Raw genomic sequence first — 20,116 nt, 5'->3', positions numbered from 1 at the left:
GAATTCTGTATGTAGACCAATTCTGCTTGGAATACACAGAGATTCCTCTGCATCTGCCTCTCAAGTGCTGGCATTAGAAGTGAGTTCGAGGCCAGCCTGGTCTACATAGTGAATCCAGGACAGCCAGTGCTACACAGAGAGACCCTGTCTCAAAAAAACCAAAACCAAACAAACAAACAAAACAGGAAGTGAGCCCTGCAGGGCCTGGCTGTCAGGGTTACTTTAGAAACAGGGGAGCATGTAGCAGGCTGGCTTCAAACATTCAGTGTTGGTGACGCTGGCCTCAAACTGGTTCTTCTACCTCCACCTGCTAGATATTAGGATTCCAGGCCAACACCACTGTGCCTCCTTTGTAACTTTGTTTTAACTCTTGCTGGGGCTCAGGTGAGGTGTATTTTAGTGGCTCCCGATTTCCCTGTATGAAGTAACACCTGGATTCCTAGGTGTTGTTTTCATGTTGAAAAACAGAACTTTTTGGCTAAGAGCTTTTTATTGTTGTTGTTGTTGTTTTTTTGGTTGACCATGTCATGAGCCGCCTACATCCATTTTTTCTTTTCTTTCCTTTTTTCCCCCTTACTTTTCCCCCCATGAGGCATGGACTCCATTTGTAGCCTTGGCTGTCCTGGAACTCAATTTGTAGACCAGGTGGCATCCACCTCCCAATGACCCAGGTGCCTCTGCCTCCTTGAGTGCCGGGCTTCAAAGCATGCGCCACCACGCCTCCCGCTTGCTGGTTAGGATTTTTCTTCCCACCTCAGGGTCCTAGGTAAGGAACAGGTATTTTGTACGGTGAGTACTGAAAAGGATTATTGCTCCTGCATTAGGGAGGGTTGGAGTTGGGGCCTGATGACTGAGATATAATTTTTTTAAAATTACAGGTCCTGCGTCTCTGACGGCACAGTCTCGGGGTTCCGAAGCAAAGGACTGACCCAGTCAGAGAGACGCGATGTCAGGTGAGTCATGGGCAGGGGCCAGGCTTGGGTGCAGAAGGCTGAGGCTGGTCCAGCACGGGAAGTGTCCAAATTCTCTCGGGGTTCCACAGCGAGATCCCACGGGGCTACAGATTGCTTTCTCCCCATCTTTCCAATCTTGTGGTACTGTGTTGTCACTTTCGGTTTCTTTGGTTTCCTGTGTAAGGATTGCACCGCTGAGCCACGCTGCAGGCGGCTTTTCATTATTTGAACTAACCACCGGTTATGTGTCTGTGGGTGTGGGATCTCGCGTGTTCCTGGAGACCAGATGAGGGCGAGGGATCCCTGCGTCAGAATCTTGGGTGCTGGGACCCACACTGAACTTCTTTGCAAGGACAAGGTGAGATCTATACTGGTCCTCTTAGAGCTAAGGTTGTGGACTGGCTCATGTGGGTGCTGGGAGAAGAATTGGGGTCCTCTGTAAGAGCAGCAAGGGCTCTAAACTGCAGAGTCATCTCTACAGTCACATAAAATCATAAAAAAGTACATTTGTCCAGGTGGTAGCACATGCCTCTAATCCCAGCACTCCCAAGGCGACGGATGCAGATCCCTGTGTTTGAGGCCAGGCTGGTCTGCAGAGCTGGTTCCAGGACAGCCAGGGCTACAGAAAGAAACCCTATCCCAGTACACACACACACACACACGCACACGCACACGCACACGCACACGCACACACACATTTTTCCATCTCCTGCATCGCAATTTTAAGAACAGTTGTAATAGCTGTTGGCATCTATTAATTGTAGAAAATAATGAGTTTGATGTTTTTATGCACATTGGATCATATTTTCTTCTTAGTTAAAGTATTCAAGACACCGTCCACCTCTCTTTAATAGTTCTCCAACCTTTCTTTTTTTTCTTTCTTTCTCTTTCCCTGTATTGATGTGGGGGAGACAGTTTCTGTGTAGCCCTGAGTGTCCTGGTACTTTTTTGTAGACTACACTAGCCCTTTCTTTCTTTCTTTCTTTCTTTCTTTCTTTCTTTCTTTCTTTCTTTCTTCCTCTTTTTCTTGAGACAGGGTTTTCTCTGTGTACTCTTGGCTGATGTGGACACACTTTGTAGACCAGGCTGGCCTCAAACACACAGAAATCTGCCTTCCTCTGCCTCCTGAGTGCTGGGATTAAAGGCATGCTCCACCACACCTGTCTCTTCAAACTTGCATAGATTCACCTGCCTCTGCTTCCTGAGTGCTGAGGTTAACTTTTAAGTTACCACAATGCCCTGCTAATTTATTATTATTGTTAGTTTACCTGCCTCAGTGGAGAGGAATGTGGGCTTTGTGAGTCTGGCTTAATTAGCTGAACAGAATGGTCTCCAGGTCCACCCTGTTGCCTGCACACACCACAGTTTGCTCTGCCTTGTCACTGAATACAGCTTCCCAGTGCGATAGACCTCAGTTTGTTCATCCCCTGACTCACTGATGGACATCTAGGCCGATTCCGCCTCTTGGCTGCTGTGAGTAAGGCCACAGTCAACATGTGTGCTCAGGTAACTGTCTGGCCTTCTGATTTCAGTGCCACAGTCAACATGTGTGCTCAGGTGCCCTCTGGCCTTCTGATTTCAGTGTTTCCAGATACATGCTGAGGGGTGGTACCCATGGATCAGATGATAATTCTAATTTTACTTTCTGAGTAAATCCATAGTGGTTTCTGGAGTGGTCCCACTGTTTTCTTTCTTTCTTTCTTTCTCTTTCCTTGTATTGATGTGGGGGAGACAGTTTCTGTGTAGCCCTGAGTGTCCTGGTACTTTTTCTTTCTTTCTTTCTTTCTTTCTTTCTTTCATTTTCTTCCTCTTTTTCTTGAGACAGGGTCTCTCTGTGTAGTCTTGGCTAATGTGGACACACTTTGTAGACCAGGCTGGCCTCAAACACACAGAAATCTGCCATCTCTGCAGGTCTATTTTTATCATGTTTCTTTTGACTTGATCATACTTTCTCTTTATTAATGTTTTAACTGAAAAAAATCTTCAACAGTGTGTGTGTGTGTGTGTGTGTGTGTGTGTGTTTTGTGTGTGTGTGTGTGTGTAGTGCTGTGAGTGTCAGTCTTTGGCTTCTACCTGTTTGAGAAACGGTGTCTGGTTTGCTGCTGTGTACATCACGATAGCCAGCCTGAGAGTTGTCAGTTCTTCGGCCTCCACCTCTCATGTCTAGAAGTGCTTGGGCCACACATGGATCCACACACTGTATCCGTGTGTATATAGGTTCTGAGGACCCTCCCACATTGTGACACTCCCCAGTTCCCTCTATTTTATATAACAAAATTAATAGTATTTGGACATTTTAATGTGTGTGTGTGGGGGGGGCTGTATTCTGAGTGTTCCTGGAGACCAGAAGAGGGTTAGGGATCCCCGAGTCAGAAGTCATGGGTGCTGGGAACCACACGTGACTCCTTTCCAAGAGCAGAATACGATCTATACTGGGGCCCTTGGAGCTAAATGTTGTGAACAGGCTTATGTGGGAGCTGGGGACAGAACTGAGGTCATCTGTAAGAGCAGCCAGGCCTCTTAGCCACAGAGCCATCTCTACAGTCCCATGAGATAGTCAATGTACCCTTAAAAATATATTTAGCCAGGTGGTGGTGGCACAAGCCTTTAATCCCAGCACTTGGGAGGCAGAAGCAGGCAAATCTCTGAGTTTGAGGCCAGATTGGTGAATAAGGCCACAGTCCAATTGGAACCCTCTGGCATCTATGTGGTTCTTTTGGATATATGCTGAAGGATGGGACAGCTGGATCATATGGGAATTCAAATTTCATGTCCTGAGGAACTTCCATACTGGTTTCTTGAGTGGTCACACTAATTTACATTTCCTTTGATATTGTAAACATGAGGGTCCTTCTTCCAGTCCTCACAAGGCTGTGTTCTTCCTTCCTTCCTTCTTTCTTTCTTTCTTTCTTTCAGATTATTAATAGGGAGTGGTGGTATATATTTTTAATTCTGGTGCTTGTGATGCAGAGGCAGGAAGGTCCGGGTGAGTTCCAGGTCAGCTGGAACTACAGAGTGGTCACACAGAATTCCAACACATCTGTCTGCCTCTGGCTTCAGCATGAAGAGATTAAAGGTGTGGTCTACACCAGCTGACCAGGGCGGGTTTTCTTTTCTCTTTCCTTCTTTCTTTCTTTCTTTCTTTCTGAGAACTGGGTTTCTGTGCGCTGCCTTCTCTATGCTGGAACAGTTTCTTTGACCAGTCTGGCCTCCAATTCAAAGATATCCACCTGCCTCTGCCTCCCCTAGTGCAGGAATTCAAGGTATGTACTACCTCACTCAGCTCAATGTGGGTGTCCAAACCTCAGTGGAATTGGATTTAGGGTGGCTTTTGTATTTCTAAGAACATTTTTAATTGGAACATTAAACAGCCACCACCAAAATCCAAAAGAGCCCAGGCTCTTTTTCATGTGAGTGTGTGTGTGTGTGTGTGTGTGTGTGTGTGTGTGTGTGTACACTGGTATGTTTTTCATTTGGCAAAGACCATGGGCCCACAAGAGGTCACTCCTCTGGTAATGGACAAACAACACCTGTTCTCTGACAAGTCTGGTTCCAGGGGACACACACACAACACACATTCTCACAAGCCTGTTTCACATCCCACACTTGGGATCAAACCAAAAACATGTTTGCACTCACCACAAGTCAGAAGTAAGGTATGACCAATTTTCACAAGAACCCAGAGCAGCCTGTGCAAGAGCAAGTCAGAAAGAATCAGAAAGGGTGAGTTTATTCAGCAATAAGTCTCAGAGGCTGAAAACATTGTAGGTTTAGCTTAGCAAATGGAGGATGAAAGCTGCAGCCTTCAAGGTCAGGGTGTGCAGAAGGTGAGACTGTTTGGAGGCTCGAAGCTTCCAGCCTAGGCTTGGGGTAGTTATATATAAACTTTCTGGGACCCGCCCAAGCCATGTGCTCCTAAAGCTTGTGTACAGCTCGCATCTCATGCCACAGCTCAGGAGAGAAAAAACAACTTTCCCAAGCCTGGTCCACAGAACAAGCAGGGCTACACAGAGAACGCTGTCATACAAAAAAAACAAAAAAACAAAAAACCAAACCAACCAAAACCGAAACAAAACCCAACAACATTAACAAATATCAATGTAAGGTGGTGGCTACGGTTTAGCTTTGCATAGTAAACGATTTAAGAATGAAAGTGCTCTTGCCTCTTCCCTCCACAGGCCAGCTCCAATATACTCTGGAATTCTCTTTCATATTAAGTGATGAACAACTCAGAGCACTGGAACATGCCTTCCGCAGGAACATGGTTCCAGATAATGAGGAAATTCAGGAATTGGCATCAAGGCTCCACCTTGATGTCACCATGGTGCAGGTTTGTGTATGGAGCGTCTCTCAGGGTCGTCACTTAGTCCAGGGTTTCCTGTGGGCTTTGTTTTGTTCTTGTCTCTTAATGTTTTAAAATGATTCATGTGTATGTGTGCACACCTTCTTCTCTGTATGTGCAGCAAACATGCCTGGTGCCTGAGGACGCTAGAGGAGGCTGTCGTGTCCCATGGAGGCGGAGTTGCAGGTGTTGGGTGCTGGGAATGGAACCCGGGTTTTCTGTGAGAACAGCAAGTGCGCTTAACCACCAAGCCATCTCTCGAGTTCCACTGCCTTTTGCTTTCATGAGAGAACAGCTGACATATCCAAGGCTGCTCGCTTTTCTTCTCTTCTTCTTCTTCTTCTTCTTCTTCTTCTTCTTCTTCTTCTTCTTCTTCTTTTTTTTTTGTTTTTGAGACAGGATCTCTCTGTGTTAGCCTGGGCTGTCCTGGACTCACTTTGTAGACCAGGCTGGCCTCACAGAGCTCCACCTGCCTCTGTCTCCCAAGTGCAGGGATTAAAGGCCTGCGCCACCACGCCCGGCTCTTCTTCTATTTTTTTGGGACAGAGTTTCTGTGTGTAGCCTTGGTTGTCTTGGGATTCACTATGTAGACTAGGATGGCCTCAAATTGATAGTGTTACTTCTTCCTCTGGGATCTCGGTGCTTGGATGAATGGTGAGGGCTGTTGTTCCTTGCACTGTGTTTTCTTTAAACACGTCCTGTTACTGACAGAGGTATTGTTCAAGAATGGATTCTACAAAGGAATGGGTGGTTTATTTTCACAACCACTCACTTTTTGTTATAAACTAAGGCTCCCTAGAGGGTTATAAATACAAGATCTCCGTTGTGAATGTAGGCCTGGCTCTAAGCTCACAGGGCTAAATGGCTTTTTCTTCCTTCCTTCTTGTCTTTTTTGTTCCTTTTTATGTTTTTTGAGACAGGTTTTCTCAGTGTATCTTTGACCGCCTTGGCCTACAGAGTGAATTCTATAACAGCCGGGGTAACACAGAGAAATCTTGGATCGAAAAGCAAAACCAAAACCATATCTGTCATCCTGTGCATATTAAATATATAGATTAAGCACCTTTAGAATATGAATGATTTCAAAAAAATATCAAACACTGCCCTTTCTTTTCAGATGTGGTTTGATTGTCTTCAAGAGGAAGCGCTGTCCTGGAGAGGATGTGATGAATGTATGGCGTCTCTGGTAGCGTTCACTGTGGTGACTGAAATGGGAGGAGCATCACACAACCTCGCCTTCCCACAGAGGTGTGCATCATGCCGCCAGGCCAGGCAAATGAGACGAGCACCAACCAGCCAGGCCATGCCGGTTATGAATATATCATCCAGCCAGGCCATGCCAGCCATGGATGCATCATCCAGCCAGGCCATGCCAGCCATGGATGCATTATCCAACCAGGCCATGCCAGCCATGGATGCGTCATCCGACCAGACCGTGCCGGCCATGGATGCATCATCAGACCAGACCGTGCCAGCCATGGATGCATCATCCGACCAGCCCATGCCAGCCATGGATGCATCTTCCAGCCAGGCCATGCCAGTCATGGATGCATCATCCGACCAGACCGTGCCAGCCATGGATGCATCATCCGACCAGCCCATGCCAGTCATGGATGCATCTTCCAGCCAGGTCATGCCAGCCATGGATGCATCATCCGACCAGACCATGCCAGCCATGGATGCATCATCCGATCAGACCGTGCCAGTATTGGATGCATCATCCGACCAGCCCATGCCAGCCATGGATGCATCATCCAACCAGGCCATGCCAGTCATGGATGCATCATCCGACCAGACAGTGCCAGCCATGGATGCATTATCCCACCAGACAGTGCCAGCCATGGATGCATCATCCGACCAGACCGTGCCAGTTATGGATGCATCATCCGACCAGACAGTGCCAGCCATGGATGCATCATCCGACCAGACCATGCCAGTCAGGGATGCATCATCCGACCAGACAGTGCCAGCCATGGATGCATCATCCGACCAGACAGTGCCAGCCATGGATGCATCATCCGACCAGACCGTGCCAGCCATGGATGCATCATCCGACCAGACCGTGCCAGTTATGGATGCATCATCCGACCAGACCGTGCCAGCCATGGATGCATCTTCCAGCCAGGCTGCACCAAATATAGTAGCTTCTCCCAAGTAGGCTAAGAGATGTAGAGGAGGACTATGCAAGCAAGTGGAAGAGCGTGAGATCACAGCACCTGACACTCAAGGAGAAGGAGAAGCAAAGGAAGAGGAAGGACAGGGTCCAGCGAAGAGAATAAAGCCAGTGCCTGCTACCTGGCCTGGGAGGAAGAGCACCTGACAGTGCGTAATAGGTTCATTATCATGGTCACCTTTGTGCTCAACTTTAAAGGAATCGTTGTCTCGATGTGGGATTATTTGGGGGGATATTACTGATTAACAAATAAAGGAGGATTTATTGATTATTGGACTCGATACTAACTTTTCATGGTAATAAAAAAGTGGCAAAATATGGGGATTGAATCTAAGTCTGAGAAATCTTGTGTGAAAGGAAGGTTCTTAGTCAAAGTGCCCAAGCTTAAAACCGAAATACTTTTGAATGAAAAACTGTCTCCCACACGTCTCTTTAAGAGAGACTCCTCTTCTCACCCACAGACAAAGGCAGCTTCCTGTGGGCACATGGGAGATAAAGGGAAAGGACTTAACACACCCAGCTTGGCTGCTGCTTCTGGCTTGACTCTCACAGAGCAATGGTGGCTCCAGAGGCGGCGTGGTTAGAAAACAGGAACTGGGAGGCAAGGAATCTTCTAGATGGAGGTGGGGAATGGAATTAGCCATCTAAATGAAGAAACAGGGACTGCTATGGTCTCTCTCCAAGGTGCCATGGCACAGGACACTTGGACTTTCTTTGACTTTGGTTTGGTTGCTGTCATGGACCAGGTTGTGTGGTGGTTAAAGGTTATCTTGGTTTTCTGTGCTTTCTCTACAGAAGATCAGGGAGAGAGAGGAGAGAAAGCCAAGGGATGGAACACTAAAGCACAGGCAGGCAAAATGGAGGAAGGAACAAAACTCAGGGCTGTCTGGATACAAGATGCCTGTCAGCTAGTTCTGGAAAGGGCCCAGCGATGTGCTGTATCAACCACTTTAAAGATACATGTTATAAAGACACTTATGTAAAAGGCAGAAATGAAGGATCAGCCTAATCCTGGGGGTTTTCAGTGTTACTCCAAAAAAAAAAAAAAAACCTGTCCCCAATAGAATAGAACTATGCATTTGTTCATCCTTGAAAAAAATATATAAGAGCCAGGTGTGGTGGCGCACGCCTTTAATCCCAGTACTCGGGAGGCCGAGGCAGGTGGATCTCTGTGAGTTCGAGGCCAGCCTGGTCTACAAAGTGAGTCCAGGACAACCAAGGCTACACAGAGAAACCCTGTCTTGAACAAACCAAAAAAAGCAAAAAGAAAAAAAAGCAAAAAAAAAAAATTTATATAAAAGGACAATGCAATGGCTGTAAAGGAGTCACAAACCACGCTGTATATCGTGTGACGTACATACCCACTGAGTGTAAAGCAGCAGCTATGGTCTCTAGTGTATCACAGACACTATCGGCTTTCCTCTTCCACAGCCTTCATCGTTTTCAAGCTCTCTGAACTGTACCCCAGAAATTCACATCCTGTAGCACCAAGATAAAGTACAAAATAAGGCCTTCTGCGTGCATGTCAAAATAGTAACAGGCTTGGAAAACTACAGCGTGTTCTCAATGTCTGTACCTTTTCACATAATCCACTCACTACACAGAAAGTAGTTTTACCCCGAATACAAGTAATTGTCATTTTCTTTGTCTTTGTCTTTAAGGTTTTTCAAGACAGGATTTCTCTGTGTATCCTTGGTTGTCCTGGACTGATTTTCTAGACCAGGCTGGTCTCGAACTCACAGTGATCCACCTGCTTCTGCCTCCCAGTGTTAATTGTTATTTTCCAGGGTAAAGTAAGGATGTTCATGAATCTTCAACCTTGGCAACCTCACCTAGCACGGTCTCTAAGCCTGTAGCCAGGTCAGCCACTAAAAGATTTTTTTTAATTATATTAACTCAACCTTGAAAAAAAAAATCCCTGCAGTGTGTTTTAGGGAAAGAAAGAAAAGTGGATTTGGCACAGACATGCCAACAGGGTAAGAAAGTTTCCCTAAACAAAACTTCATCCTCTACATAGAATCCAAATCTGCCAACCATCTGTGGCAGGTAAGGTGCAGCAGCAACACCGTCATTAGCACAAAAGGAAAGCAGAAACTCTGCAACACATATTACCTTCAGCTGTGGGTTGTTTTTTTTATATCTAAGATGTATTCTAAAATACATGGGTTTGACAGGCTTGGTGGCGCACGCCTTTTTTCCCAGCATTCAGGAGGCAGAGGCAGGCAGATTAGTTTAAAGTCGAGGCCAGCCTGGTCTACAAAGCCAGTCCAGGAAAGCCAAGGAATCATAGAGAAACCCTGTCTCAAAAAACCAAAACCAAAACTAAAAAAAAAAAAAAAAAAAAAAAAGAGGGTGGAGCTGGAGAAATGGCTCAGCAGTTAGGAGCACTGTCTGCTCTTCCAGAGGTCCTGTGTTCAATTCCCAGCAACCACATGGTGGCTCACAGCCACCTCTACTGGGTTCTGAAGCCTTCTTCTGGCATGCAGGTGTGCATACAGATAGAACACTCCTATACATAAAATAAATGAATAAATATTCAAAAAAATCCATGGGTTTTTCTGAAATCTGGATTGGAATGTCCATCCCACTTGGACATTAAATGTCGCTTAAACAAAAATCGAGCATTACACCTCAGTGTTCTACCATCCAAGCATTGTAAAGTGATGGCTACACAGCAGCAGCAGCTGGTAAAATGCACCTAGTTTGTGGCCTTGACACCTCTTGTGTAAGTTTACTATATCATAAAATTCTTCACAGTTTAGGACATCAGGAAGCAGAAATTTACATATAATTATATATTCACATACACTCTATGTCCACATGCTTTTTCAGGTGTCCATAAACCAGGAATATGTGCTTTTCCTTAGGGTACCCATCTTGGGCAGCCACCCTGAATAGATTGGTGTGCACTGTCAAACAGTTTCCCAGAAATGCTTAGAAACAGGACAAGAATATCCTTATACACAATTATAATAAAAACCTCACCGTTTTTACATAGCACCTGTCTCCCAAGAGATTGAGATGGTTTATGGACATTTTCAGTCTCTCTGTGAGGCAGGACATTGGGGACACCATGAGTTATCTTTTCAGCAGCCCAGTGACTGCCAGGACCAAGCACTGTGACAGCGGTAGAGCAACATAGGGGCACATAAGACCTCGTGGCTCTCAGTCTCCCTTACCACAGTCTTGTGGTTCAGCAGGATTCCCAGCACAAAGAGTTAATGTCCTAGTCTTCCTGTGTCTGCACTGTGCGTTAGACTTGTACCACAGGGAGATCAAGTGGGATTTTGTTTCGGCAGGTGAAAACAATCTAACACTCAATGTGACTAAAATCCAGGGTAATTTCTCCAGGGCATGTGTACCACAGCTGATTGGTCCACGAGGGAGGGAGGGACCATGTCTAACATGGCAAGGAGTCCTCATCCACACAGCTGCTGATGCCTGAGGACACAGACAGCCCAGGGCCTGGCACTGTCTAAGGTCTTTTCTCCTTCCCCATATGGTCTGCACATATAAATAAGGATCTCAGCAAGAAATGTGCGGTCGGCAACAGTTCTCGAGCAAAGGCCTTAAGGGTGAAGTTTAAAGGCCAAGAGCTCCTCAGGGGCCATGTTGGTTAAAGATGGGAGACCTGGCAACCGTGGAAGTAAATGTGTGAAAATGGAGGCCTCATTTCAAAGGAGAGCCTGTGCGGTCACTTTCCAGGACACCATGGATGGTGGAGATCATCGCTGCTTTTGGGATTGCCGTCGGCATCTGAGTTAGAGCCGATTTGGAGGAGATGGAGCTGAGGAGGACGAGAAATGGAAACTGTGCTCAGAACCCTGGCTGTGACAGGAGGCAGAGCTGGAGGAGCTGGTGTAGGCAATTACACCTCCTGCATTCTGTCCACGGTGCTCGGTGTGGTGCTGACTAAGGTGAGGTGTCAGGATGCTTTAGAAGCCAGCTTCTCCCTTTAAACCTGAGACACCGTCATGGGGAACAGGTGGTGCTCATGCCTAGCACAAAGAGACAGAAGGAACTGTGCAGATGACAAGATACATTGCCAACCAGCGTTAGGTCCCCAAACACAAAGGCTAATGAAGGAAAAACTGCCCATTCCATGTGGAGAAAGGGGCAGGGTGAAAATAGCCACAACAAATATAAAAAACCAGGTACCCATAAAACTCATTCATAGTACAAGGTTTACTTCCAGTGTGTTTAAAGTTGCTATTACTACCTGTTTAGGATAAGCAAATAAAGCAAGTTAATTGTTAGTTGGTCTGCTCATGGTTAAATATCTAGTCTAATTCAGCACAGGAGTATTTGTCCTAGGATTAAGAGAGATATGATTCTTTATATAGATAACGTAAAAATTAATTAATTGGTGATCTTCCAAAACCTCAGAGACCTCCAGAAAATGGTCACGACGTAGACACATTCGTGAAACTGGGGATGACTATGCCAAAAGATTTTCTAAGTCTCTTTCCCTAATGGAGCCTGACGGAATCAGAGGGTCTGTGGTGACCTACAAACACATCCATGGCTTTGGGGAAAGACCTGAATAGTCAAAGCTGGAATTTTTCCGTGACGGTGGTTTCCCCGGATGGGGAGCATTCTCCCTTCCACATTCTCCATGCTGAGTTTGCAGACAGCCGGTCTCTATGAGACTAAGCCTTGCCCAGTTCAATGCTTTCTTTGGTCAGAACTGCATCGATCATGGTGTCTCTTCACAGCAATAGAGACTCACCAAGACACTTGCCTTTGGGATGGAGAGATGTCTGAGAGCTTAAGCACTGTGGCTGCTCTTCCAGAGGTCCTGAGTTCAATTCCCAGCAACCACACGGTAGCTCACAACCATCTATAGTGAGATCTTGTGTCTGCCCCCCCCACCCCCCATCTAGAGTACAGACCTACATACAGGCAGAACACTGTATACATAATAAATAAATCTTTTTAAAAAGGGACACTTGCCTTCTATTAATTTCTCCTCTGCTGAGGCTAAAGTGTAGGGTCTCCAGCACACTAGACATGGGCATACTATAACGAAGATATAACCCAGCCCCTCACAGATCCCTTACAACTGAGCCACAACCCCAACTCCTCACCGGGGAGTCTAGGCAGGGGCTCCCCACTGAGCCATGTCCCTTCCCCCTCACTGGGGGAGTCTAGAGAGGTGCTCTACCACCGGGCCACACCCTCAGGCTATCAGTGTGGGCTCTAGGAAAATCCTCTGCACCTGAGCCATGATCCCAATACCCAGCTGATATTCCTGCATGGAGTTGGTTTTTGAGTGTCTTCTCATTTACAGATGCTAGCAGAGGTGTCACACACTAAACATTCCTGTTCAAAAGGGGAAATAGGTCCATAGAGCACGCAAGAAGAGACGTCTATATGGATAAACAGGCAGTAGCAGCTTGTGCTGAGAAGTGGCTAATACCCCTAGGTTTCTGTTTTCCTCAGGAGGGACGGCGTTACTCTTTCATCTGAGCTTGGCGGTTGTGTTTCTAACTCCCCTGCAGCAGGGAGTTAGCTGGACAGGCAATGCAGTTCCGGAAGCCAGGGACTGGGAATTCTTTCCAGGTAATGACTGCTCTGGATGGAAACAGGTTAAATCATCCCACGCAAACGCATGAAAATACTGATGGAAAGAAAACATGATGAGCAGGAAGCTCTGCGGAAAACTGGCACACAGACCCAAAAGAAAGAGTACAGAAAAAAATTGCTACTTAGTTGAGGAACACCTGCATAAAATGTGGGGGGTTCATAACCTGTGCTATCCTGCTACAGCACCAGAGGCACACACAGTGACTGAGACACATCACTGTCAGCTTTCCTGCTGTCCTGTTCTAGCCCTCCAAGGGACACCTGCAAATCCCCAGTCACTGTCCTAAGCCTGAAGTCACTTTGACTTTGAGGAACAGCAGAGCCTTGAAGGCAGATCCTGAACTACTGCAGCACTAAAGCAAGAAAGGCCATGTCCTGAGAAAGGGCCTTTCCCCTCAAGGAAAGATACCTTGTTACATAGATGGCTTATATACGCACACGTGTGTACACACACACACACACACACACACACACACACACACACACACACCTATAATAGGGTCTTATGACCTCTTCTGGCATGTAGATATATATGCAATTAAAGCATTAGTAAACATAAAATAAATATATAAACATTCTTTTTTAAAGAGTTGGGGGGGGGCTGGAGAGATGGCTCAGTGATTAAGAGCACTCACTGCTCTTCCAAAGGTCCTGAGTTCAATTCCCAGCACCCACATGACAACTGTCTGATGCTGTTTTCTGGTGTGTACATGTAATGTAGACAAAGTATCCATACACATTAAATAAATAAATATGTTTAAAAAAAATAAAGAGTTCGGGGGGAACAAAACATTTCTGGGATTCCCAGCACAGCAACACGCTAGGCTCTGCCACTGTCTCTAGAACTAGATAGAGGTGAGACATGGTGGGATTTGACACAGACACACTGGGCAGGCTGAGGGTAAGAGTGGAAACTTCTGGTAAGTGAAGGCTTTCGTGGGACACGCCCCTTGGGCTAATATGCAGATATAAGTGAGCAGATACCATTTGCCTCTTTCTGCTTCTGGGTTAACTCACTCATTATGATCATTTCTAGTTCAACCCATTTGTCCACAACTTTTCGGAATTCCTTGTTTTTGATAGCTGAGTAGTATTCCATAGTGTATATGTACCACAGTTTCTTTATCCATTCTTCTACTGAGGGGCACTTAGGCTGTTTCCATGATCTGGCTGTTATGAATATAAGGCTGCTATGAACCACATCCCCTGGATGGGGAGACCTGGTGGCACTCAGAGGAAGGACAGCAGGCTACCAGGAAGAGACTTGATACCCTATGAGCATGTAGAGGGGGAGGAGGTCCCCCTCAGTCACAGTCATAGGGGAGGGGAGTAGGGGAAAATGGGAGGATACAAGGGAGGGGATAACCATTGAGAGTAATATGAATAAATTAATAAAATAAAATTTAAAAAAAGAGAGTGGAAAATCACCCTCTGGGTCTCAACATTCCTGTTTTAAATTTGTGTGTGTGTGTGTGTGTGTGTGTGTGTGTGTGTGTGTGTGTGTGTGTGTATGTGTGTGTACACTTAGGTGTATGTCTCAGCCATCGATTTAGCAAGGTGTATTTGCTTGAGGGGAAAAGCAGTTTCTCAGGAGACGGCCTTTCTTTAGTTCTGGGGTTGTTTGGGATCTACTTTCTTTCTTTTTTTAAATATCTATTTATTTATTATGTATACAGTGTTCTGCCTGCATGTACACCTGCAGGCCAGAAGAGGGCGCCAGATCTCATTGTGGATGGTTGTGAGCCACCATGTGGTTGCTGGGAATTGAACTCAGGACCTCTGGAAGAGCAGTCAGTGCTCTTAAGCGCTGAGCCATCTCTCCAGCCCCTGGGACCTACTGTCAAGGCTCTGCTGTTCCTCAAACTCACAGTGACTTCAGGCGCAGGACAAGGGCTGGCGATTTGCAGGTGCCATTTGGAGGGCTGTATAGTGAGACACTGTTTCAGGAAGCCTAACACTTGTCAGGTGATGGTGGTGGAAGCCTTTAACCCCAGCACTCAGGAGGAAGAGTCAGAGGGAGACAAAGTGAGTCCAGGACAGCCAGCGCTACACAGAGAAACCCTGTCTCAAAAAACAAAACAAAACAAAACAAAACAAAAAACCAACCAAACAAACAAAACAGGAAGTGAGCCCTGCAGGGCCTGGCTGTCAGGGTTACTTTAGAAACAGGGGCGCATGCAGCAGGCTGGCTTCAAACATTCAGTGTTGGTGACGCAGGCCTCAAATTGGTTCTTCTACCTCCACCTGCTCGATATTGGGATTCCAGGCCGACACCATTGTGCCTCGTTCGTAACTTTGTTTTAACACTTGTTGGGGCTCAGGTGAGCTGTATTTTAGTGGCTCCCGATTTCGCTGTATGAAGTAACACCTGGAGTCCTAGGTATTGTTTTCACGTTGAAAAACAGAACTTTTTGGCTAAGAGGTTTTTGTTGTTGTTGTTGTTGTTTTTGTTTTTGGTTGACCATGTCATGAGCCGCCTACATCCACTTTTTTCTTTTCTTTCCTTTTCCCCCCATGAGGCATGGACTCCGTTTGTAGCCTTGGCTGTCCTGGAACTCAATTTATAGACCAGGTGGCATCCACCTCACAATGACCCAGGTGCCTCTGCCTCCTTGAGTGCCGGGCTTAAAAGCATGCGCCACCACGCCTCCCGCTCGCTGGTTAGGATTTTTCTTCCCACCTCAGGGTCCTAGGTAAAGTGAAAGACCCTCCTCACGGAGTGTCCTTCGTCAGGGAGACCCTCCCCAAGAACCAGCGAAACCAAAGTCCGGTTGCAAATGCAAGAGGCTTTATTGATTACACGGGTACCCGGGCGACACAGTCTATCGGATGACTGGCGCGCCGAGTGAAGGGGAGGAGACCCTTTTATAGGGTGAGAAGCAGGAAGCGGGGGTTACAGAAGCGAGAAGCATAGTTACAGGGTCTTGATTGGCTAACTTAATGCGGCTAGATTTAGCTCTGGTTAGGGCTTTGGAATCAGGAAATGTTTAGGCTAGCCTATTTACTGACCATACATCCTGTTTTTTCAATAACTTGGCCAGAACCGCTTGTGTAGACCTTGTGAAATGGTGGGTGACCATGAACCTTGTGACGTCTGCGAGCCTTGTGACATGGTGGTATTTTTCCAGTCTGACTGAGCCTTTCAGGTGACCTCCCTTAACCATTGTACAAGCCTTACAAAATAGAATCATTTACAAAATAGCAAGCCTTGACTAAACAACATTTAGAAGTGGGGTCTTTCATTCCCCTCTTTTTCTATGAACTAGAATGGAATCTTTCATTCTATTTCAGTTTCCATTTCCTGCTTCAGGCGATGGTATTGCTGGGTGAGGACCATCGCTTGGATTATGGATAACCTATCTTTCATGAATTGGACCAATCTGTTGAGGATGCAGGGTCCAAATAGGAGAATCAAGAGTATAATAATAATTGGTCCTAGCAGGGAGGAGATTAGGGTGGTAAACCAGGGGGACCCATTAAACCATCTCTCGTACCATGACTGGCCTGACTCAAAGAGACGCTGTCTCTGCTTTAGTCTCTCTCTTAATTTGCTCATACTATCTCTGACTAGCCCAGTATGATCCGCATAGAAACAGCATTCCTCCTTCAGAGCTGCACAGAGTCCACCTTCTTGAAGGAACAGAATGTCCAGTCCTCTCCTGTTCTGGAGGACCACCTCAGAGAGTGAGGTTAATGATTTTTCTAGGGCCGATATAGATTCTTCTAATGCCACAAGATCGGTGTGCATGGCCTGCTGGAGCTGTCTGAACTGGTATGTTTCAGCTAGGGCGGTGGCTCCTGTTCCTATTCCTGCAGCTATTCCTCCCACGGTGAGACCACCTAACAACAAGGCTAGGGTGAGGGAGACAGGTTCTCTGGGATGTCTGGTCATTCCTTCATAATGAGAGTATATATAACTAGGGTGATGGTAGGTAACCCTGGGCCAGACTTCGACCAGAACACAGAAGTCACTGGTTTGGTTAAGCACTGTGGCTGACACACAGGGGGTTAGTCCCGAGTTGCAGGCCCATTGAGTCCCAGTAGGCCCGGTGAGCCAATATTTGCCGGGATAGATCGTGAGGGTTTTGTTGCATAGGGCCTGATGGGAGTGGGGCACTTTTCCTAAGCAGAGCCCTTTTCCAGTAACTTCGGGTAGGGTTAACTTGTGTCTGCTGTTCTGAGAGCAGCTTGAGGGGGCCGAGGTGTAATTGGAGTAATTTCCTGTTACCGCAATTCCCTCGTAATAAGGTGGGGCTGAGCTCAAACACAGCCAGCATTCTTGGGTTCTACGAGGGTCAGAAAAGTTTAGGGTTAAAAAGGCCCCTTCTAAGACCTGCAGGAGGCGATCCCCTGTCCCTGGGTAGGGGGTGGACATAGGAGAGGAGTTAGGTACAGGAGAGGAATCAGGTACTGAATATGACCTTGATGGTGTGGGTTGGGGTAGTACCTGTGGTTTTGGCTGGGCCTGACGCGGCTCAGTGAGGACGGGATTCGGGCCTATAGCCAGAGTGGAAGCTGTAGTTAGGGATAATTTGATTATAAAAGTCAATCCAGGGTCTTTTCCCGGGGCATATAATCGCAGTCCCCACTTGTTTCCCTGGAGCCAGTGACGATTTTGTCTTCCTTTGTCTGTAAACTTAATGACCAAAGGGTTGCAATAGCTATTCCAGCAAGGTTGAGGGCAGTTAGGGTCATTGGTGTGATTTTTCTTTACTACAATTAAGTCCCAGCTAGAGGAAGGGTTCCAGGAGGCCTCGCCTGTAGTTTCGCATCCCCATGAAGCACAATAGAAATTAGTAATCCCTCCACATTGACGTCTAAACTGTCGGGATTGACCTTGCCCTGGACATACATAGAACTCAGCAGACCGGAGGTTAGTCCGGGTGTAATGATTTGAACATCCATACAGATCGGATGGTATACGGATGGGGAGGTTGCCTGATGGAGGGCTGTCCTTAGAGCATGAAGTCTCACTGAGTTCAGGGAGATTAGGGCCAGGGAACCAGACAGGTGACTCGCCTGCCATTTTACAGAGGTCTGGGGTCAAATCCGGCCACCAAGTCCATAGGGCGTGAGTTCCAGAAGTGGACCATATGACATCTCCCTGGTTGTTTAGAACTTCCCAGGTTTGGGACTTGGGCACGTGCGGGCCAGCTAAGGCCCCTGGGATCCACAAGACAATATAGAGGAGGATTAAGAACGAGTGAGTCTTATCTTGAGCGGGTTTGGAGTCCGCTGGAGATGCCATCTCTCTTCAGTTGGTTCCCCGGGGGCCGGGTTGTCCGGGCTGGTTTGAGCTGCCTTTACGTGGGAAGCGTGGATCCAGGCGGCGATCCCGTCTACTTTGAGTGCGGTGGGAGTGGTCAGGAGAACCGAGTAGGGTCCTTTCCAACGTGGTTCCAGGGTCTTGGAATTGTGTCGTCTGACCCATACAGAGTCCCCCACCTGGTAGGGGTGAGGAACCAAAGGTTTGTTAAGCTGTTCTCTATATGCTGCTGCTAGAGGTTTCCATACCTCTTTCTGGACCATCTGTAGAGCCTTTAGGTGGGCCCATAGGGAGGGACTGTTGGCATAATCGGCAACTTCAGAATCTAGGAAATTAACAATAGGAGGGGGTGAGCCATACATGATTTCAAAGGGTGTGAGTCCGTGTGGCCCTGGGGTGTTACGGGCACGATATAATGCTAAGGGGAGGAGGGTCACCCAGTCTCTAGTGCCAGTTGCAAGCGTTAATTTAGTTAAAGTCTCCTTGATGGTTCTATTAGCTCGTTCTACCTGACCTGAACTCTGGGGGCGGTAGGCACAATGTAATTTCCAATCGATCCCCAATAGCTGGACCACCAACTGACTTACCTGGGAGATGAAGGCGGGGCCGTTGTCCGACCCTATTACCTGGGGCATTCCGTACCGGGGAAAGATGTCATCCAGGAGCTTCTTCGAGACCACCTTAGCTGTCTCATGCTTGGTGGGGAAGGCTTCAATCCATCCGGAGAAGGTATCTATAAAAACTAGTAGGTACTTATAGCCATACATACCGGGCTTGATCTCAGTGAAGTCGATCTCCCAATGGGTGCCGGGGCGGTGCCCCCTCAGTCTAGCCCCTTGCGCAAGAGGGTTTTTACTAGCGTTGACCTGGGCACAGGCCACGCAGGAGTCTGTTGCCCGTTTGATGGCCTCCTCCTTTCCTAATAGGAATAATCCAGTCTCTTCCCTCTTCAGGAGTGTGCTCATTTTCCGTGCACTCAGATGGGTTAGCTTGTGGAAAAAATCAATCAAGTAGGCAGTGGCCTTGAGCGGGGCCACGACCTTGCCCTGGTAGGTCCATTGATCAGGGGTAGCACAGGTGGCCCCCATTTTCTGTAGCAGGTGAATGTCTTTTTCCGTGTATTCCCAGCCTCGGCGGGCTTGGGAATCTGACTGGGAGCCTTCGGAGGTTTGGTCGGCGGTGACCAGAAGTTTGCTAGCCCTTTTCCCGGAGAGTGCTGCCAAGCGAGCGGCTTTATCGGCCATCCTGTTTCCCTCTGCCTCCAGGGAAGTTCCTTTCTGGTGCCCGGGGCAGTGTATGATGCTGAGTTCACGGGGCAAGTGTAGGGCTTTTAGCAGGGCCAGTATCTCAGTCTTATTTTTAATTTCTTTGCCCTCCGAGGTCAGTAGGCCCCTCCTCCGGTAAATTTCTCCATGGATATGGGCTGTGGCAAAGGCATACCTGCTGTCGGTGTATACGTTGAGGCGTTTACCGCTGGCCAGCTGCAGTGCTTTGGTCAGAGCTATCAGCTCGGCACGCTGGGCTGATGTCCCCGGGGGGAGAGGGCTGGACCAAATTACATCCTTGGTGGTTGTTACGGCGGCTCCTGCTCGCCGTTCTCCATTTTCCAGGAAACTGCTGCCGTCCGTAAACCAGGTGCAGTCAGCATTCCGGAGGGGCTGGTCGGTTAGATCAGGGCGGGTCCCGTGAGTCTCAGCCAGTATCTGCAGACAATCATGGTTATCGGGGGGCTCGGGCGAGGGAAGTAGGGAGGCAGGGTTCAGAGTCACAGGGGGTCCGAAAGTGACTTTTTCAGG

General features: G+C 47.4%; 2 protein-coding genes across 4 annotated transcripts in view; one reads left to right on the top strand and one right to left on the bottom strand.

Moving 5' to 3' along the window:
- The window catches only part of LOC311591462 (uncharacterized protein), a 32,964-nt gene extending 25,231 nt beyond the window's left edge, over nt 1-7,733 (top strand). Inside the window, exons 1-4 of one of the 3 annotated variants that reach the window (XM_084771073.1) lie at nt 769-789; nt 879-953; nt 5,132-5,283; nt 6,437-7,733. In XM_084771073.1, the coding sequence (XP_084627199.1) occupies nt 947-953; nt 5,132-5,283; nt 6,437-7,453 (1,176 nt within the window). In that variant the 5' untranslated portion in view covers nt 769-789; nt 879-946 and the 3' untranslated portion in view covers nt 7,454-7,733. Of the gene's footprint in view, nt 1-768; nt 790-878; nt 954-5,131; nt 5,284-6,412 lie in introns of those variants that run through there. The other 2 variants (XM_084771072.1, XR_014777108.1) reach the window with 2 other exon arrangements.
- A 10,150-nt stretch (nt 7,734-17,883) lies between these two features.
- On the bottom strand, nt 17,884-19,315 carry LOC311591464 (protein NYNRIN-like). Its single transcript, XM_084771075.1, has 2 exons — nt 18,908-19,315; nt 17,884-18,499 (listed from the first exon to the last, which is right to left on the bottom strand). The coding sequence occupies exons 1-2, from the start codon at nt 19,283-19,285 to the stop codon at nt 18,248-18,250; spliced, it is 630 nt and encodes a 209-aa protein (XP_084627201.1). The 5' UTR covers nt 19,286-19,315; the 3' UTR covers nt 17,884-18,247.
- Between the last annotated feature and the right edge of the window lie 801 nt (nt 19,316-20,116).

This window comes from Acomys minous (genome assembly GCF_964271855.1).
Source record: "Acomys minous genome assembly, chromosome: 20".
Classification (NCBI taxonomy): Eukaryota; Metazoa; Chordata; class Mammalia; order Rodentia; family Muridae; genus Acomys; species Acomys minous.
This window is presented reverse-complemented; position numbering and strand designations above follow the sequence as displayed.

Bases quoted from the DNA above. Each gene is read 5' to 3' on its own strand.
- LOC311591464 (XM_084771075.1), bottom strand. From the start codon at position 19,285: ATGAGCACACTCCTGAAGAGGGAAGAGACTGGATTATTCCTATTAGGA. The intron at 18,500-18,907 runs GTAAGTCAGTTG...CACCCCTACCAG, and splicing joins GCCCCGCCTTCATCTCCCAG to GTGGGGGACTCTGTATGGGT.